At 41.1% G+C, this 27157-nt stretch overlaps 1 protein-coding gene across 4 annotated transcripts in view; it reads left to right on the top strand.

Annotated features, from left to right (window-relative positions):
* REPS2 (RALBP1 associated Eps domain containing 2) overlaps positions 1 to 27157 on the top strand; it is a 93999-nt gene that overhangs the window by 55636 nt on the left and 11206 nt on the right. For all 4 annotated transcript variants that reach the window (NM_001030806.2, XM_015273117.4, XM_046940654.1 and 1 more), the window contains 3 exons: positions 1606 to 1648; positions 3873 to 4009; positions 16020 to 16084. In NM_001030806.2, coding sequence (NP_001025977.2) covers positions 1606 to 1648; positions 3873 to 4009; positions 16020 to 16084 — 245 coding nt within the window. The remainder of the gene's footprint in view (positions 1 to 1605; positions 1649 to 3872; positions 4010 to 16019; positions 16085 to 27157) is intronic.

The following is a 27157-nucleotide window of genomic DNA, read 5'->3' as shown; positions in this document are numbered from 1 at the left end:
TCTTAAGCATGGCTTAGCTTGGAGAGGATTTACACTTCCTATTTCTAAGTGGCGTGTATTTAATAATGGCGTGTGTAATTTAATAATCAGCAATTGCAGTATTTTGAAAAATTGGGTCATATGGCTGTAGAGAGGTGGCTTCTCAAGTCGTGTTCTCAGGAAGTTTGACACAGAGAGAGCAGGATTATCACCACTGCATATTTTAATAGTAATTCCCTCTTTCCTCTTTAATTGCTTTTATAAGAGTTTGTTGCACAGAAACCTGGAATGACTGCCAGCCAGTTTGCTGGTGACAATAATCTGCTCGAATTTGGTTTATAAGTGTTTTTTTTTGTATCTCTGCCAGCTGCATTTGGGTTTATTCCATCCAAAGCACCAACTATCACAGCGTGACCCTGAAAGCCATTTCTTTTGTTAAGAAATAGCGTGCGGCTGTACATGTGGCATATGGTATTTGTTGTGCTCTGTATGCCTAAAGCCTCCTGTGCAAGGCCTATGCAGGGACACAGTGTGAGCCATGAAAAGGTCCGTATTTGCCAGCTGCTGCCACAGGGAGCTCCTGTTCTGTTAGGGGGGATCTGTTGTACTTTCAGGCAGTGCTGTACAGCAGCTGATGATAAATGTCTGACTTGGATGCAGGCGTCTATATGAAGGAGGCAGAAGCTTTGAGAATTTTTTTCCCTATCCTCCTTGCTTCTCTGAAGTGTTGTGCCTTGATTAGCAGAACAACAGGAAAATGTAAAGATTCGCTTTGTAAGTGCCCTGGGATCACTCATGCTGCTGCAATACCTGGAGGATATCTCAGTGGGCTGAATTTGAAAGCAATCACACGGATATATTTTCTCAAGATTACTTTATGTTAGTGAGGAGAGCAACAGCAAAGTCTTGTAAAGAGTATGTAAACTGAGGAACAGCCTCAAGGAATTTTCCAGAGAAGGTAACTCAGTGCTACTGTTTTCCTATTGCATAGAATCTGGAGGTGGCAGGATATTCAGAATTCACACAAACAAAAGAAAGAGATTTTTACATTGAGAGAAATGTTTTTGTCTGACACTTAGCCTATAAAACTTTCTACTGTTTCTTAAAATGCCTTTCTTAAAATGCCATGCCTTTGCTGTGTCGAAGTAACTTCAATCTGATGTATTAAAAATTGCTGTGGATGACAAGAGCACGGAGTTCTATACTGATTAGTTGAAGTATTTAGGAAGGATGTAGATGTTTGTGCTCTGGAATTTGGGACAACATATAGACATCTGGACCAGGAGAAAGATATTTTCTGTGGGAAGCTTATGTTATTTCTGCATTGCTTGCCAACTCTCTTTTGTCATGGCTGCCTCCAGAACTGCTGGTCAGTGCTGTCAGACCCATTGCTTCCTCTGTTCTGCGACAGCCAAGTCAGAAGGTGAAGTTCTGACTCCACTTGGGCTTTTGAATTTTTAGAACATCGACACATTACAGAAACAAAGGAGAAGGAGAAGCAAAAACAAATCACGTGAGATGAGCAAGCTCTCACATCCACATTTGCTAAACTCAAATGTACACTGATCTCACAGCTCTTATTTAACATAGCGTGTGCTAGCAGTTCTTTTTTCTTTTCTCTTTCAGCTGCTCAGGAACCTCATGCACTTAAAGCCAGACCCAGATCCAGGTACCACTTTCATTTCTGTTTCAGGATAAGATGTACACTGCTCTGATGTTAGATGCGAGGTGTGATAATGGGTGTTGCCATGTAAGCTGCAGCCCCCAGGAGCACTGCATTATGCCCTGCGGTCCCTGCTTGTAAGGCCCTGGCAGTTCTGCCTGGCTGCTTCCTTGGGGTAATGGCTGCCTCCAGCCCTGCCTCGTGGGGCCATGGCAGGATGGCAGGAGCTCCCCTGGCTCCGGGAAAGGCTCAGTGCTGTCCTGCTGTTAAACCCTGCACGGTGGCTGTGCGCAGATGCCGTGGCACGGGCTCAGCTCTCATGTGTGAATGAGTGCATCCTTTGGTTGCTATGCATATGCATGCCTGTGACTGGTCAGTGCGTGGTGTAAGCTCTTAACTGAGTACTAGGAATGGCACCTGCTGGATTTGGATATTCTAAAGAAATGGGAGATGTGCCAGGAACTACTTTGTATAAACAGATTATGTATTGGTTTTGGCTCTTCTGTTGGGCAGCCATACCGTGCATTCACCTTAAAACTTCTGTTTTTTGGTTTGTCAGGGGGCTTCCATTCTTTTCTTAGTCAAAGAAAGTACAGTCAGGAGTTCTTTCCTTATAAGCTTGTCAGAGTTTGCTAATAAGAGAAGACCAGCTCTGCACATAATGAATGGAGATGGAAATCCCCTGTTCTTAGAGATTCCATCCAGAAAGGCTGAACCTCCTTGGGTGCCATTTTTTTGCTGACAGCCATTTTTGCTTTTATACTGTTTTAAATTCTCTTGCTGTGTTGCTTAATCATAGAATGTAAATAAGAAAGAAAACATCCATAAGACTATTTTATGCAAAATTCATGTGAAAGTTCTTCAACTTTCTTCAACTTTTCAATTATGCAATTTGCATAAAGTTGCAAATGCTTAAACAAGTTTGAAAAACGCCACTTGAACGTGAGTGCAGTCACATTTGTCTCACATCTGACTTTATGTCACTGCTTCAATGCAGAAGTTGGACTGGACATCCCCAGGCACATCCTTGCACCCAGCCCAGGAGGCTGGCTTTTTAACACAAGGTGCTGAGGTCTGCCCGCTGGAAGCAGAGATCCATTGTCACAGGGCTCTGTGTTGGCACTGCTGCGACAGGCATTTTTACCTAGTAGCTGTTAAAAAACCTTTCCCAGTTATTTTAGGAGGTTTGAGTTAGGTCTTAAATGATAATTACATGGAGTTCAAGGCTCTACCAAGACAAAAATTTCATTATCAGCAGAGGTTTTTGTGTCAGATGTAAATTTGGAAGCAATTACAGCTTTCACTCTTGTATTTCTTAAAGTTTACATCAGAAACAGGATCAGTATTGCCAAGTGTCTGTCCCACTAAATAGCTGTGTTCTAACAACAGCCTGCTTGGCAAGAAAAGATTTGTTTCCCAGTAGTGGGAGTTATTTCTGTTCTACTCAAGTGTGGTTCTGGTCTTGCCAGTCATACATAATGTATTATAGTATGTATAACATCTCACATTGTCAGTGCTCATTTTGAACAAAGCTCTTGATCATGCAGAAAAACTGGTAACTACAACAACTGAAAAATACTGGATGCTATTCAGCAAAACCAAAGCTTTTACCAAATGCACTGCCTTGGGATTACACGATATAGACGTATATGGAATGGCCTAGAAGGGTGTACTGAGACACGTACTTGACCAGCCTGGATTGCTTTGGATCCATTCAGTTTTTCTGGATTTTGCTGAATTTGGTGATTGTTTACTGTGAAAAATAATATTCTGATAGTTAAAGCACTATAAATGACTAAATATTGCATATAAGAGGTCAGTTGAGGCTACACCTGTATAAACACTACTCTTGCAGTTGGGAAAGCAACAGAAGCTGTAATGAGTTCTTTTTTTGTTTTTTTTTTAACCCAGATTTATTCAAAATAGTCACTATAGTTATTGTTGTGGCAGTTGGAGTTTCATGAAAAGAGCCTGAAACTGTAGTGTAGTAGGCCTTAGAAAGAATTAGCCCTCAAAGTATGACAGGTCCTTTTCCCCAGTTCCTTCCCCCTGTTGCCAAATAAATCCGCCTTGTTACAGGGGGAACTGTTAGTTAGCAGGGCAAGGGATTTCCACCACGAACTCAAGTTCTGGTCAGTGTATTTTTAGATACTGTTCACTGTAATTGTTTAAAATGGATTCCGAAATAAAATATTTTCTGCTTTTCTTTTTTTTAACTGTTCTTCCGTAGGTCTTATTCTAGCACATCCATAGAAGATGCCATGAAAAAGGGAGAAGAGCCCCCTACTCCACCTCCAAGGCCACAGAAATCACATTCCAGAGCTTCCTCTTTGGATCTGAACAAAATATTTCAACAAAACACACAAGGTAAAGTTTGCTTTCTTTCCTTCTTTTGAGACCATTTAGGATAGTTGCGTATTTGGCAAATTGATGTGTTTGCATAAACGTTTGACAATATGTGCATATGCTTCTCTGCGCTATAGACAGTAATGTATAACAGAAGAGGTTGAGCTTTATGGCATTACATCACCAGTGAGGGGGGAAAAATCGCCCTATTGCCATAATTAAGGTGATTATAATGTTTTCTGGCACAATAATGAGAAGCTTAACATATGGTAGTCTGTCATCACTAACTGTTTATAACTAGTCTGGCTGCTTAGACCATTTTCATTAGTAACTACAATCCATTTGATTTTTATTACTATTTATTATTTGTAGCTCAGAAACAGGAAGAAAACCTGGAATGTTTAAGCCAGGAGAAAGTGAAATTTGTTGTGTGCAAACATTTTTGACGTTAAAGTCTTCCATACGTGTAGGGGCAATCAGAAACCATTCTTTGGCTAAACAGTAAGGGTAATTTCTTTTGACGCGTGAATGCACGTTGAGGGGAGAGAAAGATGTGGGATTGTGGCTGGAGGGAAATAAAAGCAAATCATACTCCAGCACTTTTATATTGAAGCACTGCTTTTGCATTGCACAGCGAGTGGTGGAAAGAGGAGCTGTTTGTTCAGGAGAGCAGGCACCCAGCGCTGCTGAGCTCTGGCAGCGTCCTTGAACTGGGCCAGAGGTTTATGCAGCGCACACCAATCATCTGCCTCAAGGACTGGGTTAAACATGGTCATGTTTATGCTTCGCAGGAAAGCCAAGGTCTGACTGTGTCAAGGAATGTTTTAACTGGGTTCTCTAATGTGGTTGTTGGAGTAGAAAAAAACCAAGAGTTTTGCCTGTTGCTGTATATAGGACTTCTTTGTGCAAACATCGGACAGAACTCCGGAGTCCTGTCCTGTATGCCTAACCCTGAAACTCACCAGCAGTAAGCAAATTTTGTTTTGTCCTTACACAGTGAAGCAATTCCTGATCTTTGACTGTGATTCCTGTTCAGGGGTCTGTCGCCCCTGTTTTTGATTTCAGTATGCATCAAAAAAATATATATCATGAAAACAAATAGGGCCAAGTATGCATTTTATAAGGCAGCAAATCTTCTCAGATTCCAGATAAAATGCGTAACTGCAAGGGAGTTAACTTGGATTTAAGTTTCTCTTGGAACACAAATGAAAAGAGGATGTAAATTCTCTAAGAAATCATTCTGCGACTGAAAAGTAACATCTTGCTTTGAAATAGATCTTCTTGAAAGTCACCGTTACTGTTGAAGTAAAATAATGATTTCTTCTGGGCAACTTAACAAACTGGAAGTGTTATAGAATATGCCAAAAGGAATGGATAACTCACTGATAGATTTTAGATGGCTTCATCACTGGAAATGGGACAAATAGCTAGTGATAGGCAATACTTTGTTTAGAAAAGATAAAAGAAAAAAAAAAAAAACAGAAGTACGTACTTTGGTTCCCCAAAAGCTATTCATTATACTTAGCTCAAATTTACAGATATGTATAACTGGAAAGAGAATTGGCTCTAGGTTGACAAAACCTGAAATACGGTGTGCTACCAAATTGCGGAAATGTGCAAGGTCTCCCAGAGGTTCAGCTTCCTCCTTTGCCTACAGGGTCTTGGCCTGTTATTTACTGCAATCTTGAATATGCCCTAGTGGTAACACTAAATGTTTGGGGTGGTTGTCTTTCAGTCCCTTCCAGTGGAGTTCTTCTCTTTTGTGTCCAAAGTGTAAATACTCACTGACTAATATGGAGAAATTTGTAGCCTTTGAGGATTTAAGGAAGAATTTGTTAAACAATGTATAGCCCTAATAAGGGTTGCATTTCAAATAAATTTGCAACTGTCAGTTGACAGTTAAATCAAGCCATCATGGTATCGCCCAGATACCATGGTGCGTTTATCTAGCTTTGCTCTCATTAAAAATGTCTGCATTGGAAGTAGTGTTTTCAGTTCTTTGTTCTGTGAAGAAACATGAGCATGGACTTTTCTATCGTTAAGCCCTGAATGTTTGCTATTCTGTAGCATCCTACTGATAGTAAGACTTAATACAGATGCTTGCTCTTTTCCCACTTCTCTTGTTTTGATCACTGCCCTTTCTTCCTTCTTTCCCTGTTGGATTTGCCATTCGTTAGAAGTTCCAGTCTCATCATTTTGTGTATTCAGATACCTTTGTAATCTAAAGACAGTTCTTCATGGAGTGGTCAATTTTTAGGAGCCAAATGCTTTAAAAAGAGAATTTTTAAAAGAAACTGAGAACTCTCACCTTAAACCCAGAAGCCCTGGAAGGGCAAGTGGTGTGCGCACACGTCAGGTAAATTGCAGACACTTGTATAATAACAAGCTGTATTTCTATTTCTGCTGATAGTACAAAGCATGATGTTAAAGTAGTTTCCACCTGCAGTTGGAAGATACAATTAAAGATTTTCAATATAGATGATGTGATGGTAGTGTACTATTTAGGTTTCTTGGTGATTGGGATAATACAAGCTGGTATAAGTGTCAAACCTGATGTGAGTCTACCTGCAGGCTAGTTAATTATTTTCCTGGTGTACTCTTGACTGAATGTTTGTTTTGATTTCTCCTTGTCTTCCTTTCTAGGTTTTCAAAAATAGTTTTATTGTTATAGCTGAGCCACAAAAATTAGTAGCTAGAATTTGGATGGCTGGAAGGCCATCCCTTCTAGACCCATTGTATTGCTAGTGTCAGTACAGAAAAACAGACACTATAATCGGCCATTTTAATAGCTTTCATCTAATCACATCCTATGTGATTAGAATAATTCCATTCTGGTGCATTAGGTTTTGTCCTACTAATTCTTGTTCAGAAATAATCCTGATTGTGGGAGTCTGGTGAATAATCTGCTCCTGTATGAGCGCTTAGTAGCATTAGCTTTTATTTTCAATTCCTCATTGGTCATACTGGTCTACGGGTATCGCTTCTTACATTGTAAAGCTATCAGTGGTTTTGAACATTATTTGGTGTATTTCATTTCTAAACGGCAGAAGAAGAAAAATCTTCCAGTAAATTCAACCAATGGCTATGGCAGACCACTATTTGGTTTGAGTTTCACAGAATCATAGAATGGTTTGAGTGGGAAGTGTCCCTTAAAGGTCACGTAGTCCAACCCCCCTGCAGTGAACAGGGATACCTACAGCTCAGTCAGAGTGCTCAGAGCCCGTCCAGCCTGTCCTTGAATGCGAGTATTTGCTTTGATTGAACAACTTAATTGTCATAGGTGATGTAGTTTCATGCTGATATGGAAGCAGATTGAATGTCTCTGTATTTCTTCAAAACAGCCCTGTAACTATTTACAAATGAATTTCAGACTGAACATTTTCAGTGCTTGTTTGCTTATGAACCTCCTCTCCTGCTGAGGCTGCCCATGTGGTGAGGAACATGAAGAGTGCAGGTGCCATTTTGCTCAGACCTGTAAGCAAACCCTCAGTGTAACTTGGGGTCACTCTGTGGGGGATGTGGGCTTCAGCCTGTAACACAGTTTTATTACTTTCTCTCTTTCAAAATGTGAGGTGTTAATCACCATGTGTAGTTAGGAAGGGAGGAACAGGCTAGCATTTTAGCAGAAGTACAACGTGGAATAGGTTTTCATAAAATCATAGAATGGTTTTAGTTGGAAGGGACCCATAAAGACCATCTGGTCCAACTCCCCTGCAATGAACAGGGACACCTACAGCCACATCAGGGTGCTCAGAGCCACGTTCAGCCTGACCTTGAGAGTCTCCCAGGAGATGCGCCTCCAGGGTGGTTTTCCTACTTACAGCCAGATCTGTAACCTCTGCCTGCATTGACTGGGCTTGTTATGGCTGCCAAAGAAGAAGATGTCCCCTCTGCTCCCAATGTAGTGGTTATAGGAGGGAGACAAGGGAACAGATTTATTGGTGTGCATCAGCATTCCTGTACATGATCCAGATGTGTCCCAACATCACTTCTGTGTTCCTTTCTATCTACCTACCATTCTCACTCAGTGTAAAATGGTACTTTTATTGTATGACTATGTTGATAAGTAGTGCCAGAGGACTTGCTATCAGCACTGCATTTTATCCTTTTTTACATGCCTTTGAAGAGCAAGAGTCCACTTTTGGTTGATTCTGTTATTTCCTCAAACCCTCCTTACTTTGTTCAACTAGCACAACCTTTCCTTGAATGTATGGGCTTGGGAATGTTTGTCTTCTGAGTGTGGAGATTTTCACATAGTGGAGGTCTGTTGAAATGTCTTTGTTTTTGTCATATTTGCATATCCACAACCAAATTTTATGAATTTCTGTTTTTAGTCCAGATATCAAATAGAATACTTATGTGTTTGTGTAGGAGAGAGGGCTTAGAGAACTGAGTGCCGGTGTACTGTCATACAGTAGAAACCAGGCTGAGTAGTTACTCTATAATACCATTTTCAGCTGCTTTCAGTTACATCGTATGTCTAGCTCAGAGAACAAGTGAGGGTAATTTTCTCTTTTGAGGACATGGAACTGGGTGCTAAAACACTTGCCAAAGCTAACCTAGATAGATACGGTTATTGCATTATCTTCTGTATTATTTATGCTTATTTATAATATTTCCTAGGAAATACCTGTATCTATTGAGGTTAGCTATCTGCAAGTCTTAGCTAAGTCTTAAGCTTTTACGGGATTGGGGAGTTACGTTGTTTGTGTTAACATAAATACCTGGTTTTGAATTAACATTTTGATTCAAAATTGAAATGAGAAGATGAATCTAGAATAGCCATGCCCTTCTTTATGCTGAATTTAAATCACTGTTAATTTCAGAAAGTGATTACTTTAAATGACCCCTTCCTCTCATTGTGATTGTATTTGTCTTGATTTAGTAAAATCCAACTACTACTTGGGTAATAAATAGGGAAGGATTTTACCCGTGCTGTAGAACTGTGCTATCTTGCATATCACTGTCTTGTATTTATTAAAAGATTAAGTTACAAAGGTGACAGTTTTGAGGGACCTTTTTTTTAGAATAGCAGTAATGGCAAATATTATCTGCAAAATATGCCCTTTGCTGAATATTGTTTGCACAATCTACAAGACTTCTAATGCTGGCATGATCAAGCTAGGAATGCAGCATTAAGTTAACATCTTTGTAAGGATTGTAACAACAATTAATATTTAATTATATTTTTTTTCCACACATAAACCAAAGCACAGAGAACATAACATTCAGCTGACATTCATGCTACTTCTTCCCAGGCTGTGAACTGCTGCAAAGAAAATACTGTGAAATGCTTTCTAAACATAAATGTTGCATTTATTTTTTCTTATGTTGGGAGTAGCTTTTTTTCTTTAGGGAATCAGCCCCTGGTCTGTTTTTGAAGCTGCTGTTTCCTTCCAGTCCTGTTCCCTTTCAGAATATATGTGATCACTGAACTGGGCTTATTCTGAATAAAATATGAATGTCTTCCCTCTGATTTGCATGGGAGAGCTTTATGCCTTTTGGCCTTTTAGAATTTCTTATGAAGGATGTAAGTGTTTGCAGCTATGAAGCTAATTTCTTTGGCCAACTAGAAAAAGATATATTCAACATTGGATGGATAGGAGGAAATAGTGAGGGCATAAATGGGTGAATGGTTATTAAATGATAGGAATCTGATGGGGTCCCTTATTTTGCTGTTTCTAGATTTTGAAATTTCTGTGTATATCTCTAAGAGTGTACCTTTGTGTAAACCGGGGCAAATCTCTCCAGCCTTCCAAGTCTGTTTATTGGCACTTTGTCTACACTGAACTTTTAAAACCATCTTCCTCATTTTTCTAATCGTAGCTCTTGTCTTTCTAGGATTGAGGAATAGCTTATAGTGTGACTTCATTCTGTTGCAGGTTGTTAAAAATAAGAAGTATTTGGATGTGTTAAGGCTGAAGAGTTCTTGACTTGCCTCTGACAGTGAGGCACTACCAGCCTCACTGACCTTGGCCAAGCTATTTTTATGGTCCTGTTTGGCTCACTATAGTCTTTGAAAACAAACGAACAATCCTGATTCATCCTAGAGTAGCTTACAGTGTAGGTCAAACAGTTTTGTAAGAAAGGATCTCATATTTATTTCTCCTGTGGCAGAAAGGGGGGCAAGTTGCCTCCCTTGTAGAAAATACTCCAAAGTCTGAGGTGGGGCTCAAGGATGGTGGCCAGGAGCCTCTTGCTCTTCTCAGCTTCCAAGGTTCTGAGTTATCTCTATTGGATGTGATCGATGGCAGCAGGAGCAGGTGACATCCCTCTGGAAGCCTCCAGCAGTCCCTCTGGGGTATCCTTGGGCTGAGGAACTCCGGCAGTGTGGATCCGTTTGAGCTCAGTGGAGAGACTCTGCCTCCCTGTGGGTGGAGAATGAAGCTAAATGGGAGGGAAAGAGCAAAGTCGTGAATGGTTCTGTTCATGGGGCAGGAGGGAGGGAGAAGTGGTCCCCAGACAGAAACACACAGAAAAGGAACAAGTAGAGAAAGCAGTAACTTGAAAATGGAATGGTTTGCAGAAGAGGAGGGGCAGATCATTAGGATGGATCCATGGACAAAAGCAGGTATTTCACAATCACCTTACTGGAGTCCTTCAGTAAATTTACTTTACTGGCTACAGCCTTTAAGATTTCTTTTTTCTTTTTGCAACTTTCTACAAACGTATTAGTGAGAATTCATAAATCAAATCTCTCGGGGAAAAAAAAAGTTATTTCACAATCACTGCACAGAAGTATGGGAAGGTAAATAAGGAAGGAGTGCAGAGAAGGATATCTGTTATGTGATACCCAAGTATTCCAATTTCAGTGAAGAAGAGGAAAGTTTTATAAGACATAAGTAAACACGAATTGGATTTCAAGCTTAGACTCAGATCTTTTTTCTGTGGTCTGCCTTTGGCAACAGAAGCAGGAAAAATACCTCAAACAAATTTCCAAACTAGCCTCAGAGTGGAAGAGCAGAAATGCCAGCTTTCAAGCTACCAAGGCACCGAAGCAACTGGTGAGAAGTCTTTCAGTATAATAATTCATTCTGTTGGGTTATTTCTTAGAACTGTTTCTGTATTGTAGATCGTTTGCTTCCTGGCAAAATTAATTGAATGTTCTTCTGTTAAACCTGATCTGGGAGCTTTGCACCCTGAGGCTGCATAAACTGATGTAAATCTGCGATGCAGCCTCTCTCCTCCTTGATCCAGTAGTGGTGGTCATACTGTGCTAGCCTGTGGCTTCCACCTGAAAACTACCAAACACACCAGCCAGAGGAACTCTTATCAGATTGTTTTCTTTCAATTTAGGTCCCATCCCAGCTGCAAAAGGAGTGGTCTTGTGGGAAAAGAACAGAAACAGAAACAAGAACCTGAACTTAAGTCCACTTGAACGAGGGCAGTCTGGACTTAAGATGCATCTAGTTGTTGTAGGACTGCACCATCTGACAAACACAGGGCCTTTTCTTTCTTTGGGAATGGCAACTGAGGTAGGAGGAACAGCCAAACTATGGGTGCCTTTTTACCTGTGGGATGAAGGATGTGTAGAGCTGGGGCCACTAGAAGATGCAAGAGCCAGTTCAGGGTGAGCACAGCCCCCTATTGGTAGCAGTAACTAGTTTCATCTTGGCTAGAAATATTCAAAATGGCCCTTGACCCAGGGAAACCACCCTTCATGAAAAAAAAAAGGCATTGCTTATATACACGTTCAGCTCAGATGATTTGGAGCGCGTTGTTTCACTCATCAGCTTTATTTTGTCTGAGGTGGTACCTAGAGTAAAGTGGTAGATGTTAAAACCAGGATGGAATACAGCTGCAAAGAATATGAATAAAATTAATATCTGGCATGGAAATGTTTCAGGAAATATGGTTTTATACACTGGTGTTACACTATGAATTTTTTTTTTTAAATAGCATGTGTCCAGCAGTTCAGTCTATTATGGCAGATTTTTGGTTTGATTGGATGGAAGAGGCGCAGCCAGTTGCTCTTACAGGTTGATCAAATGGATCAAAAGGAGCCAATTTTGTCTCACCCTAATCTTGGCATCCTTCCCTGCTGCTATACATGGTGAGCTGAAAGCCTGTTTGCCATAGGTTTAACAGGGCTAGGATAAATTTGTGTTTTTTCTTTGGACTACTCTTCCTTGATCAAATAACAGTCAAGGAAGTGAGGATTTTTCTTGTGTGCTATGGAGGCTGGAGGCAGAGCGGCCTGGCTGGATAGAATGATATGCCCCATTCTCAGAATGTAGAATTACATCCTGGTGTTTGTTTTAAAATGTTGATCTAGCTTCATATTGGAAAACCTGCTTTTTTTATCTAGTGTGGTGACCTGTTAGGGCTATTAAACCTTTGTGATTGCTGAAGTAGGGCAGGAAAACGGTCCTGGCTTCTTGCCATGCTGATAGTCCACTGTTATGTGTAAATACGCTGAGAGATGTGGTTGTTGCCTGAAAGCCTTATCACAACCTTTGTGGGAGTAACTAGTGCATGAAAATGCTATCATATACAGCCGTACTTGTGATGCAGACACTTGGATGTACTTAAATGTCTTTTACTGGTACCTGAACAGTCCTTCTACTGTGCTATCTTTGGGATTTTATTTGCATTGCTCACTCTGGTGTAACCACCACCAAGCTGCACAGTAATGACACACCTGTGGGAGTACTGGGACTGTGAACGCCCTTCCTGTAGTCTTCCTTCAGGGAGGAAATTCTGTGGGTACCTCTTGCTTCCTACACCTGCAAGGGGTGTGCTCCTTTGGTGCAGTTCCTTGCTTTTTGTAATTGCTTGTTTTCTTTGATGTGGGGATGCATTTCAAAATCCTGTTAAAATGAGTTGGAAGACAGGTGGGGCCTGTGCATCTGGCTTGTAGCTCCCTAGGCCATTGGATCACATCACTACCATTGGAGGTGTCGTGGGGGGCACAGCTCTGGTTGGGGGGGGAGCTGGTGTTTTTAGAGCAGCTGAAGAGTGGGATTACCACATTTTCGTGGTGTATCTTGTAGGGAAATACAAAAGGATAATAGCAGACCAAGCATTAGATAACTATTTGAAGGGAGGTTATTCCATTTTACCCTGCGGTCCTTCTGTGCATGTCCATGTCCCTCTAGTTCTCTCTGCCTTTATGCAGGATATGGGAACTTGTCTCCAAAGAGCAATAGCACACAGCTTACCCAAGCTCTGGGGTGCGTACCTTAAAACATGACAGTTACCTGTTTGCTTCTCTGTCCCATTGCTCTTGCTTTCTCTTTGGGATGAGACTTCCCTCTCCCTATATTTGTTTGCTTTCAAAGCTTACGTGATATCATCACTAACAGCAAGAACCTATTGGCGTGAGGCTTTCTCCCAAGAAGGGAGGCATTCTAGAGTAGCCTAATAGTACAAGTCACCTGCTGATACGCATACAGATCTAGGAGTATCTCTCAATATTGCCCTCTTTTAGAGTAGTGGTACTAGAGGAAGCTGAAGGACGTATCATCTGCCATTACATTTATTTTTCATTGCCTTCTGTGGAAAATAGCTTTTCTTTTAATAAGTTGTTATTAGTCCTCAAAATTTAACTAACTAGCAATTGTGCTCACATAAGCATGATTTCCTTCTAACAACAGGCCAAAGATGTTCTGCAACAGCAGGAATTTTATGAATATTTCATGAGTAGCTTAAGTTAGAATTTGCAGGATTAAATAGAGGAAACTGGGTCAAATGCACATGGTGTAAGCATATAACTTCTTTAATGCTGAATTAACGTATGGCCTGTTTTGAAAGCTGAAGAAGTGTTTTGTTCTGTTTTTAATTTGACCATCTTGAGGGAAAGAAATGTTTTCCCTTTGGAATTTTGGTGGGGGCTAATCCCAGTAGTCTTTTGGGGCTTCGTAGTGTGTGGGGCTTTGCCACCACATCAGGATGTGCTTTTCCAGCCACGCTAGCGCCTCGCTGCTTAAAACATTCCCTGCTGCTTTTCTGGGTATATCAGTGAGCTGGGAGAGTTGGGGACCAGGATAGCAGGTGCTACATCTCTAGAGCAGCGCTCAAGCTGAGGCTACTTTTCAGTGCTCCCATAGTTCTGCTTTTGAGGGCCTGCTGAAGCATAAGCCAGCAGATTTGAAAATATGGGGCCTGGAAGGGCTGCATACTCTTGGCAGGGCAAGAGGAGCAGCTGTATGCCTGTGGTTTGCTCTTAGACCCTTGTGGCAGCAGCGCCCTGCATAGTGTCATGCTCATTAGGCATCTTGCGTGGATTGTGCTCCTTGCCTGAACTGTTTGTCCTGCAGAGGTGATCTCCTCTTGGTGACAAGTAGTAATGGTGGTGGGAGAGCAAGGTGCACTCACTGAAGCACAGCTTCCACAAGATTTCCTGAAGATAAACATATTGAATTGAGCATATGTACTTGCTGCTGTTGAAGTGTGCAGCTGCTTGACCTACAGAGCATTTGCGTTTGAGTTGGATTGCATTCGTTTTCAAACACTGTTAATGCCTGTAACTGCTAAAGCTCAGTATCTGCACTGCCAGTGCTCTGATAAAGGAAATAATAATCTCAATTTGTGACTGAAAGAAAGGAAGCCTTCTTACTCTGCTGTTCATTTCTGAAAACTGATTGTGTGGAAGACAGATGGAGAGTGTGGTGGAGAGGACATCACGCTGGTATTGCAGTGACCTAATAGATGGAGCTACTTAACACAAGAGAAAGGATTGTAATTGCTTTATCTGTGTTGTTTTTCCATATCTCTTCCACACCTTTAGGTATGTTAGTGGCTCCCTTGCTTAACCTCAGTTTGGGTTGTAATTGTTCTATCTCTGTCTGCCACTGTCTACGGTGATATTAGGCTTCATTTCGATTCAAGAGATGATGATACAGAAGATGTAAAAGCCCAGAATACTTTAGAATCATAGAACCATTGAGATTGGAAAAGACCTCCAAGGTCATTGAGTCCAACTGTCAACTCATCACCACCATGCACACTGAACCATAAAACTCTTGGGAGCTGTGTATAGTCAGCGTGACTGTTCTCAATAATTTCATCCACACATTTTTACTTTCACATCACTGGCTTAATGGTTAATACTTTTTGTCTTCATATTTTCGACCGTGTAGACATTTTTAGGTTTGGGATATAAAATATGTAAATAGCTATGCTGAAACAAGGCTTGTAATGGTCTTTGTGGCTTTTTAAATCATACATGGAAATAAAAAGTGTATAAATATAATTGCTTGTTTAGCATTATTGTGGTGGGAAGCATTTCTATGCTTAATATTGGATATTTTTTTCTTACTATTCAAGTAACAGTGCAAGATGGACTGTTTTGCCTCTTTACTAGTGCAATTGCTGTGCACTCAATGCCACAGGAACCTGGGGAGGGTAAACCACCCAAGGAGTTCCATCAGTCCTTGTTCCATCAGTCCTTGTTCCATCAGTCCTTGTTCCATCAGTCCTTGTTCCATCAGTCCTTGTTCCATCAGGCACTGGCACAGGCTGCCCAGAGAAACTGTGGGTGCTCCATCCCTGGAAATGTTCAAGGCCAGGTTGGATGGGGCCCTGGGCAGCCTGGCATAGTGAAAGGTGTCCCCACTAGGGGCCTACAGTAGTGGGGCTGGAGCTGGATGGTCTTTTAACTCCCTTCTAACACAGACCATTGTATAATTCTATGAAGTCTAACCCCACATTAGATACTCAGCATTGCTTTTTTAAAAGGCCACGATGTGAAGGACAAAGAACAAAGTACCAAGGATATATATACTCTCCTTCTGGTGTTCTTTAACTGGAATTGGACTTCTTTAGTTAAGGCTTTTGTGGCTGACTGGCTTCCATCTCTGCTTTTTATCATAATATTATGGGGTTTTTTTACAATAATTAAATCACTGCTCATTCTATAGAACGATAAGCATTGGAGAAAGTTATTTCAAACAGGGTTTCCTCAATAAAGATCAAGTTTGGTTTCTGTTACTAACATGTTCAATGCTGCCTCATCACTGTGAATTATGCAAATAAATTTTGGTTTTATTTGTAATTAAGTTAATGTTTGTTTTTCGTTTTCCCTGTTCAGCTGTGAGGTCTGGCTGGCTGCCCCCACCGCCACCCGCGCTGCCCCCTCGACCTTCTGTATCTCAGGTATGGGCAAGCTTTCAGCATTTTGCTGCATATTGTTTGCTTGGTTATTTTGCTGTTGCAGTGGTTAGCACAAGTTGGCTTGGACATTGTAGCCATTCTTGCTTCCAAGTTAATGCAGCTCCGCAGTTTGCCCTGCAATTCCATACATGTCTGTCTTCATTGGTCGGTCTATCCACTGTGTTGCAGTCTCAAATTACGGGCTAATTAAATCTCTTTGTAGTGGAGCTTACATGTACCCACTAGACAAAACTGTAAATTAAATGCTAGTAAGGCTACTCTACTAATAGGAGCCTGATGCCTGATAGGCGTGGGCTTGATACCTGTTTTCTTCTCAAGCTTCAAATGCTCAGAGGGCATCTGTTAAGGGAGCTGCAGCTTTTAAGAGTGTCACCCGTTGATTTGAAAATCAGTGCTAAAAGGAAGTGAATCCTATGCCAGTGATGTTATTCAGTTTGAAACCATTTCTTTTGTTTTGCTTGTAGATGATTTTTGTGCGTTGGTTTGTATTTAGAGTATCATGCAATCACAGCGCCATTCAGAATTGATGAGTTTGTGTGTATCTGCATTCAGATACTTCTTCATATTTTAGGCAGTGTTACATTGTTGGCTCTGGCAAATCTTAGGCAGCAGTATGCTTCATATATTGCTTCTTTAGGTGAGGCGTTCAACAGATGACATGGTCACAGGGAAGCTAACAGCCCATTACATATGAAAGCTTAGCGAGGCACTTTCATTGGGCCAGAAACTGTTATCACTTGAGTGTTGGATCTGCTCTTAGGAGTCTGCCCGTGAGCAGCTCCTGCTGCACTGTGCTTATAATGGAAACGATAAGAGGCTTGCTGCTACTCACAACTGTACCAGCGGCTCATTTCTCTCTTTCTTGCCCTGCTCCCTTTTAGCTGTGTCTGAGTGCAGCTATTTTTTTGCCTTGAGGACTGTAGGGTACTCTGGTTTGAACCTGCGTGATTCCCCCAAGTCAGTGTGGCGCTAGGCCTACTGCTAATATCACATGCACCTTAGTGCACCTATCATGTTTCTGCTTCATCTGATGGTCCCTGGAGAGCAGTCTGAACCAACTGCTCTCTTCCTACACTGGGTCTTGGGGAATGGGACCTTTCTAAAGCCGGAAACGCAAGAAGAGTCTCACGTGAAATTCTTGATCCTCTCTTTTCCAATACAAAAGGCTGTTTGCTGGGAAAAAAAAAAAGAAAAAGAAAAAAAAAAAGAAAGAAAAAAGGAAAAGAGATGGAGTGGTTTCTATGCCTGTTCAGTACTGAATATATGTTCAGTATATGTTTAGCTGATACTTCACTTACATGCATCACTTACATTTACTTATTTGATTTCTGATGATTTTTAAAAAATATCTTATCAAATATCAAAATATTCCTTGGACCTAGCAAAAATATACATCAACCCAGTTCTTGAAAATGTAATAAACATAAGTGCTTGTCACATTTTGCTTAATTTATCACCAAATGTGCCTTTCTGTGACAAAGCTAGCAGACAGTAGGAAAGTATGTGTGATAGGGTCGTAATTCAGCTTAGCTGACCCTTACTAATAGCATGTGGACAATAATAAACATACAGATTACATTTGTCCAATGGGGCCTTTATTTAAAGAGCATGAAGAAAGAGGTAAGGATATCCTTTCAAAACAGAGGCAGAATCAAAATGTGAAGAGAAGCCGTGATGTTGAAATGATGCATTCAGCTTTTTTCCTGTTTCAGGGTTTACCAATCTGTTCTTAAATTTCCATTTTAACTTAGTTTTCGATAATGTTATTGAAAATCCTATTGTATTGCCTTAACATTGTGCTGTACGCCTGCAGGTAAGTACTGCTAATAACAAATATACCTTGGAAATGAAGTGAGCCTCACATATTTCAGGGGCTGTGCACCATGTAAGTATGCTTGTGGTGTGATTGTTTTGGCTCAGGTTTGGAAGTCAGCTTATGGAGGAAGAGAGGGAAACAGTTTCTTCTGAGGAGTGCAGTTTTCTATGGATGGATGAGAACCAGCATGGACTAGTTGACTCTTCAGAGTGAGATTAGAGAGCTCCTGTGTTGTAAAGGCTAAAGTGCATAAAAGAGAGCTACCAAGGGATAGCTTAATTAAAAGCAGTGTAGAAATAGTGTCTTGATCTTGGCCCATGGTTGCTGTTGTTTTTAGTAGAATTTATTTCAACCTGTAGGGAAACATTATTTTTCCTGTCAGATCCTCCAAGGTAATCCTGCTCAGCAAGTTACTGAAACGCTGGTTAGTCACAGCATGCCAAATATCTCCAGTCATATTGCAGACTTTTCAAATTATTTCCACATCCAGCTCTGCCTCTTGAGTAATGGGGAGAAGGATGGATCGCTGGATGAGTATGGCACAAGCTGAAACTGAGAGCTACTATTGCTGTGGCCTCCACTCTATAGCTCAGTGCAATCTCACTGTGAGAAGCTTGAATCTTGAGATCCTGAGATGAATCGGCCAGTTGGGTAATAGCAGCGGGGTTGTCTTCTCTGGTGTGAGTTGATGCTGTCAGCTCTGCCTTTGGGTAGGGAGACACCTTCACAGATGTGACTGTGGCTGTTCTTACCTCTGCACCGGCTTTAGGTTGGTGGATTCATTGTTTCTTTCTTCTGGATGGCCTCTGAAAAGCTATGGTAACTTGTAGAATCATTAGAGTTGGAAGGGACCTCTGAAGGCCATCCAGTCCTACTCTTCTGCAATGAACAGGGACGCCACAGCTACATCAGGGTGCTCAGAGCCCCGTCCAGCCTGACCTGGAATGTCTCCTGGGACGGGGCATCCACCACCTCTCCGGGCAACCCATGCCAGTGCCTCACCACCCTCACAGTAAAAAACCATTTCCTTATATCTAATCTAAATCTATCCTCTTTAAGCTTGAAACCATTTCCCCTTGTTCTGTCACCACAGACCCTGCTAAAGAGTTTGTCCCCTTCTTTCCTATAGCTCCCTTTTAGATACTGAAATGCCGCTATCAGGTCGTCTCAGTAACTCTATCTCCTTCATATTTTTCTCCATTGCCAAAGTCAGCGTTTTGTCAACTTATATCTCCATCAGTCCATAACCTGTACCCAGGCTTTCCTCAGAACTTTCACCAGGCATTTCTTTAATGCTGCGATGCTTTCATCTGAAGTAGCTGTGGTGACTGCAAATGAGTTAAATAAAGACAGACAAAAGACAAGTTTACATAGTGTAGAGAAGTACCACAGTTCATTTTTCCATTATCTCTGATTTATGATCTTCTAGTCCAAATTCCAACTCATATCTCTCCGCTCTGCAAACTGTTTTGAATTGATGTTTCCAGTAAGATGTTGTGAAACGTGGTATGAAATGCTTTATTACAACCCTCAATTCGTGTTGCTTTTCTTTTGAAAGAAAAAAAGAAATCAGTTTTTGCCTAAATTCCATGAAGGGCACTTAGAAAGAGTTCGTATGGAAACAGGCTTATATAAAGACTAGAGTTTTATTTTGGTTAGTATGTTTGTTTTGAAGTGTTTTCACTTGACTACTTTGTATATGCTTGTGTGCGACTTAACTGATGTCGACATCTTCTGTAATCCCTAATAGCACATCTTACACTTTGCAAATCTGTAGTAGCTGCTTGGGTTTAAGAATAATTATATTTGTATCAGTTTTCCTTCATCTTGTGACCATAAATGCTTAATATGCTGCAAGCTATTGCAGTGACTTAGGTTGCTGCCCTTACTTCTCTTGCTTACTTCCCAGGACATGCTATACCTATGGCTTTTCTGGTCTACGTTTTTTCTTTAAGGCACAAGTTGTTAGGCATTTTGGACCCCCCAAGTGATAGTACGTAGAACAGGCAACCTACAGCTTGCTGAAATATTCAGCGTGGTGTTAGGAATCACAATAGGAACGCAGCAGCGTACACTGCTGATTCTCAGTGGTACGCATTTCAAACAGGAAATAACTGGGTGCTGTGAATAACATTCCACTGGAACTGAGCTGGAACGGAACATGTGTGTGCACATCTCACATGAGCCTCTGTTATTATTTTTTTTTAATGGAAAACAAAATACAGTTTATTACTTCTGGCTTTTAAGCATACAGAAGCCATTTACTGCCATTGCTTACTATGAAAGATTTAGTGACATACTTACGTTAATAAGAATTGTGGATGAGCACTGAAGAACAAGTAAAACTTCAGGATTTTTTCCAACATAACTCACTATCTGCAGCATTGCCCAATTAGATCAACATTCCTTTATTTAAATTACTCTGTTTTAGTATCTTCTTGTCCTGCAGTGATGGTATCCTGCTGGTACAGCATAAAGGGATTTGAAAACTGTGGGACTGGAAGAAAACCCTGTATATCTTGGCTGAAAAAAAAGCCATGTCCTTGGTCTCTTTTTGCAGAGCCTAAATTTTAAGCCTGTTGGTTTTGCAAATTAGCTCTGATTTGTGCTGGACTTTTGTTTTCTAGAGACCTTGGAACCTGCTTTTCCCAGCGGTTCCATGCTTGCAGTTTTGGTGGACATTGACAAAAATGACAGACTAAGGCAGTGTTTTAGTGAAGTTGGAGTAGGTAGGCAGTTGTTAATATAACCAAGTTGTGAAGCATCCCGAGTACCTTGCAGCTCTAAAGATTAAAATCTCACTATGTTCCATGAGCTCAGAGTTAAGCTGTCAGTTCAGAGGCCATCGTTAGCATTAGTTACTATTGATTTGGTGAAATCATGGAAACAAAATGCTGTGAGGTATGATAGGTGGGTCACCCTTCCCAGTTACAGGCACCTGGCTTTGTTGGAAAGCTAAGATATTCTTTTTAACTTACTGAATGTTCTGCTCTCAGAATGTTACTTGATACTTCTAATTCCTCAAAGCCCTTTGGCCATTCGTCATCAGGAACTGCAAGTGAAAACCGGGACCCAGTTCAAGAAATGTCTGTAACAGAACAGCATGGGCACACTTAATTTACTGTGGTGCTGAGCTGAAGAGGGTGGGGAAGGAAGGGCTCCCATCCATCCTGCTGAGAACTCCCGGACTCCTGAGTGGAATGGCCACATGCTGGTTCCATGTTGGGAGCTGGTCCTGGGGATCCCCTCTGCCAATAACTGGCTTTGTCTAGTTAAATTCGGAGGTCCTGACAGACTGATCTTGGTAAGTCTCCCTTAGGTAATGTAATTTTTTCCCCCACTTTGGCCAAAATAACTCACACCTGCTGGTCCCCTGGTTGCCTTGTGTAGCCTGTGCCTTTGACATCTGGGTAAAGCCTGAGTCACTAAGAGGATGAGAGAGGGTTTGCTGAGTTCTGTTATGGGGCTGTTTGGAGAAAACGTGCAGCCAACTGAGGTGCCTTTTTACTGTGTAAAATTATGTGAGGAATGGCAAGACATCTGGACCTTAACAAGAAGGAACTTTTTGGTTATGGAAAAAAGAAAAAGACAGTTTTGCTTTTGGCAGTCCACTATTCATATGCATGATGGTTCTCTCCCAAGCAGCCATGTTATATTGAACCAAAGGAGTACTTTTTTAGCTTGCATTTACAATCACTGTGCAAGAAAATGGTGGGGGTTTTTGATCATCTCCACTGTTTTGGCTGCAGATTAACATATATTGTATAATCGGTGCATTAGGTACTGAAGAAGCCTGTAACTATAATAAAACTGAAAGTCTTCTATAGCATGAAAGACTTCACCATCTGCCACTCTAATATAATACAAATGGATTATCCTCTTCTGTCATGAAAATTATATATTAAATCTAAAATGGCTGGGCAAAATAAATCATGGTTTGAGAAGTGGCAGAAACTAGTGCAGTTGGAATTGAATTTGGGAAGTAGTTGATGGTTGCCATAAAATCCTTTCTAAAGAGGTCTCTGGGAGAGTGGTGGAATAGAAGTGAGTATCTTAATTAAAATGTGTTGTAATAACTTTTTGAATTTGGCTTCACGTTTATCGTAAAATCAACAACAAAGCAAGCCAAGAATCCAATGCCTGTATCTCATGTGGAAGGCACATACCTCTTCCTAGCTCTCATTCATCTGGTTTTGTAGAAGTGGAGTATTTGTACAGGCTGTTGTTAATGCTTCCATCTGGGTCCTATTCTTTCCTTGCGAATGGGCTGAATGTTGCAGCAATTTATTTGTATTTGCTGCCTTTTGCCTAAACCTTATCGGCAGCCCTCAGATAGCTCAGGGAAAGAAAAAGCTTATCAACACTTTAGGGCTGCACACTGTGCTGAGGAAGCCAACAGCACGCTGAGACCCCGGGAGCTTGTTGCATTTGCATCCCTATGGATTTTCTTTCTGTCTTATCATTTTCAGTTTCTGTAACAAGCAATAAAAGGAACTGATGATTCAGTGTGGAATAGACTGGACTCACAGAAACTGGAATTGAGACATCTTGACTTCTTAGAAATTGCTACTGAACACAGAAAAGAGTGAATGTTTAGAAAGGAGAGAAATACCCCTTAAATGAACTTACTTAGAGATGATAGAAGATTGCAATGGGCACATACTGAGCATTAAGCGTATTTAGTATCCTACTTTTTCATACAGATAAGCTGTTCTCAATTTTTTTTTTTTGCAAAGCTAAGCAGTGACACTGTATAGGTAATGATTACGGACTATTCCAGTGAATGCACAGAGATAATTTTATTTCTGCAAGTGGTGCCATTGACTACAGCGGTGCTATTGCCATGTGTAATGTTAGCCTGGAATGTAAGTGTAGGCTGGACTCAATTGTGGAAAAGATCAAATACAAATATTTTACCTCTTGCAAAAAGCTCTCAGGTAACAGAACTATGGAAACTCCATGAAGACCTTCCACTGTGGGAGACCAGGTATGAACTGGACTCTTGAGAAACAGGTGTGAAGTCTACATGTTACCCAGCATTGCTAAGCAAAAAAAAAAAAAAGAAAAAGAAAAAAAGGAAATGTAAGCAAAGAACTAATTGTAAAGTAACGCGTTCTCATACAGTTAAGAAAGTTTTTCATACGAGGCTTTCAAAGCCCTTAGTGTGTAAGTGAGGGTTGCATGTTCTTTTAGAAAGGTACTGTTAAGTATTGTCTTGTGGAGCAGTGAGAAGGTTATGACTGTCTGGTCCAGGATCAGACCATGAGACAGAGTGCATTCACAGTTCCTAACGCTCTCCCTAATGATGAGGAATTGTCTGTCCTAATGCTCAGTATTGGCCATAGGTTGGTCTCAGGCTGTGACCATTTTACAGAGACTTTATTGGCCAATTTTTTCTTATGTCAGGAAGAATGAGGAGGATAGGGCTCTTCCTAGCAAGAATGGGAGAATATATGAGTGTGGAAAAAGGAGATACCACCTCTTAATAACTGGATGTTGATCCATGCAAAAGGAAACTCTTCAGGAGACTTGGAAGAACAGTAGAATGACTAACGTTGGAAAAGATCACTAAGATAATCTAGTTCACATATAACGAGCCCATAGCCCAGCACAGCTCACACTGCAGCCTCCGCTGCCCCACACTATCATGGCGGCTGCTGTGCCCCATTGGGTGGGCCAGCCCAGCCCCAGGTGTGAAACCAGGGCATGGGGAACAGTGCAGTGCTAACTCAAGTGATGGCGAATAATTGTTTGTATTTTGATACACTGGCTAAACACAGTGCTGTGAACAGTGAAAAATATGCAGCCGTGCTTTCCAGTCTGATGCAAGAATTTGAGATCGGGTTTCAAGATTGCCAAAAAATTATCAATTTTTTGGTAAATTTGTGACTCTGTTTTCAATCAGCATAAATGCATAACCTGCAAATTTTCAGATGGAATCTTTAGAGTTGCAATCAGGTATTCAATTAAAAAACCTGATCATGTCTCTCTTCTGGACTTTTATAATCCCTATTTTAGCAGAGAGAAATGCCGCTCACTTCACAGTCACGTTCTATTTGTACCATTGCATTTTGGGACTACGTATATTTGTGAACAACTGTTTTCAAGGGTGAAGCACAGGAAGAATAAAATGTCATCAAAAATCTCTGAGGAACCCATTGAGAGCTCACTGAGAATGGCAGCCACTGCCTTCGAACCAGGCTGATGTGTTTGTTTCATAAAACAAGACCACATATCCCACTAGTTTTATTAATTTGTTGCTCTCCTTTTTTATGTTTTAGTAAAAAACATTACAAATTAAAATGTTTTGATGCTTATATGCCTTAACTATAGTATATATTTTATGAGGGCTGCTCCAAAAGTAATGCCTCTTATTGTATTCTGTTGGCCCATGACATCAGAGGCAGATGTTGGTGCTATGGCTGTAGAGGTTGAACCTTCCCACAAATATTCCATTGCATGTTAGTGCCATGTGACAGATGGCAACAGAGGGGCAGTCTGACACAATGGTGTCTGACACAGAAATGTGAATGAAGCAAAGGAGTGGAATTGAATTTCTCCATACAGAAAAAAAATGGCACCACTGATGTTCATTGATGCTTGCTGAACATTTCTGGAGACCAACCAGTGGATGTGAGCACAGTGAGGTGGTGGGTGGTGCATTTCAGCAGTGGTGGCAGTGGGTCATATTCACTGATGTGGATTGTTACGAGCACAGCATGCAGGTTCTTGTTTATTGGTGGTGACAGTGCACAGCTCATGGTGGTGACTGCTGAAGAACAGTGTTTTGTTGCTGAGAATTTGCTCTATCAATTAGTGTTATTGTGCTCTTTGTATCTGTTGTAGTTTCCATGGAAATAAATGGGAGGCATTACTTTTGGAGTGATCTACATATACGCAGTCCAAGACAATTCCTCTTCATTCAGTGTGGTGCAGGCAAGTAAAATGTTGGACACCTGTAATCTAGTCCAACTATCAGCCCTTAACCAAAAGAAGAAACTCTGATGCTCTTTTCTGTGATCACTTAACGTTTCTTCCCAAAATCAAGATATTTTCATGCCTGATCTGCAAAATGTCTTCAGCGCTGCTGGTAGTGCACATAGGCAGGATTTTCTTTTCCCAGTTACAGTAATGCTGGATGTGAAACCAACCATACCAGTACTTGCTGTTTCAAAAGCTTGCTCGATTCTGTGGACATGAATAAGACACTTCCATCTGAGCAATTTCACACTATTGTAACTGGATTTTCTTTTGGAAGGCCATATTGCATAAGCAGTGTAATCTCTGGATAGTCAAAGCTTTAGATTGTTGAGTTTTACAAAGTAAAGTACAATGTAACTGAGAGATTTCCAATATATAGGAAAAGTTTCTTATTGCTGTGATGGAGGGAGGCAGTTTATTGTTATACGTCTTGTAAACGTATTTGTAAAGCATCTCAAGCCTTGCCTGGGGGACTTGTTCGGGTTAGTTGAATCAGCAAACCTTCTTTGCATTGATGCAAGTTGCAGTTACACAAAAGGCTCTTGCCAGGGTTAAGTGGTGTCAGGCCCCGGACACAATCCACGGCAGCAGCATACAGATTCTTTACGCTTGGGCACTTGTGTCAGAAGCCCATCACTTTGAGAAGCAAAGACTTTTTCATAGGTGGGATCTCAGAGCTCTGCTGGCAAATCATTAATGCATAGACCCAGCTTCTGTGTGACCAGCAAATGACGGACTCTTTCATAAGAGCTGAGGCTTACGGTGTCAGCACCTGCTGCCTGCCCACTGTGTGGGGCAGGATCAGTCTTCAGGCCCTGAATAACGCAGACAGCTATTAATTGTGCTCTCCTCTAAGCTAAACACTGAGAAATGGCCTGTCCCACGTGCCACTAGGTGGCACTTTAGGGACATGGCAGTCACTCGGTTTCAGTCATTGTGAATGGATGGGTTGCATTGCCAGAACTAGATCCCTTTTTTTTTTTTTTTTTTTTTTTTTTTTCCCTCCATGATCAAATGTAGGCATTTATTTCTTTTTACCATCCGCCTGGTTCAGCGGGTCCCTGCCCCGGTGCCTGCTGAGCTTTGCAGGCTGATCTGTGTGCAGCCCCTCTCGCTGGGCCTTGAGGCCTGGCCTCAGCCTGCAGGTACCACAACCACACAGCTGCCACAGCTGTGGGGCTGACAGCCACATCGCAGCACTCAGCTGCTCAAATATATGCATATATATGTGTGTGTGTGATGTATTGTTAGGAAATGTGTTATCAAACTGTCAGAAATTTGGGAATCTCACCCTTTTGGTATCAGCACTCATATATGTATTTCCTTCCACCAGGACACAAAGTTTACCTTTTTTTTTTTCCCTTTTCAGTTTTCTTCACTTTAAAATAATGCTCTCCTGCAAGGAAGGCACTCTTTTAAAATCAGTTTTTCTGCAATAGTTAGGGTTTCTTTCTCTTTTTTCCTCTTTTTTCTTCTTTTTTGTCCCTTTTTTTCTTTATTTTCCTTTTTTCTTTTTCCTTTTTTCCTTTTTCCTTTTTTCCTTTTTTTCCTTCTTATTTGTAATTGACATTGCTGAGTTCATAGAACCATAGAATCACTAAGGTTGGAAAAGACCCACAGGATCACCCAGTCCAACCATCCACCCATCACCAATAGTTCTCATTAAACTCAAGACTACTTGGTTATTTCTACGTTGCTTCAGCACGCTGCATTTTATTAACACATAAATAAGAGAGGGTTGGTCTTTCTCTTCCATTCTGTAGAATAAATTGCTGCATTTTTGCTTGTGGTGCCAAGTTTGATGGAGACTCCAACAAGAGCATGAGCACCAGAAGCAGCCTGCCTGGCCAGATTGCTGGGGGTTCTGGTGCCCCCTATCAAGAAGTTGGTCTTTCAGAGCTGGCTCTAACACATCTACCATTGCACTGTGTTATACAGCAAAGCTATACCATGAGAACTCTATAGAGCATGCGTACTACGTGACTCTCCAAAATACTAGCTTTACTCTTGATGATGTCCCTAAATGAGTGATTTGTCAAAGTGATGTGATTTGATGCCAACTTTACTGCGTGACTCTGCTGGGGATTTGAGCCTTGCTATTCCCAAAATCATTTGTGAAAGCCCCGTAGATCTTCCAGGCTGCAGTTAGCAGTGCTTTGAGCCTTGATTTCTTTCAAATGTATAAAAAATGGTTGTAGAAGTCAGGGAGGTTATGGGCTATTCGGGTTGCTGATAAAGAAATGTTACGTTGCATTAAA

This window comes from Gallus gallus, chromosome 1, assembly GCF_016699485.2.
Source record: "Gallus gallus isolate bGalGal1 chromosome 1, bGalGal1.mat.broiler.GRCg7b, whole genome shotgun sequence".
NCBI classification, from domain to species: Eukaryota; Metazoa; Chordata; class Aves; order Galliformes; family Phasianidae; genus Gallus; species Gallus gallus.
The sequence above is the reverse complement of the archived record's forward strand: the minus strand, read 5'-3'. Positions and strand labels throughout refer to the sequence as shown.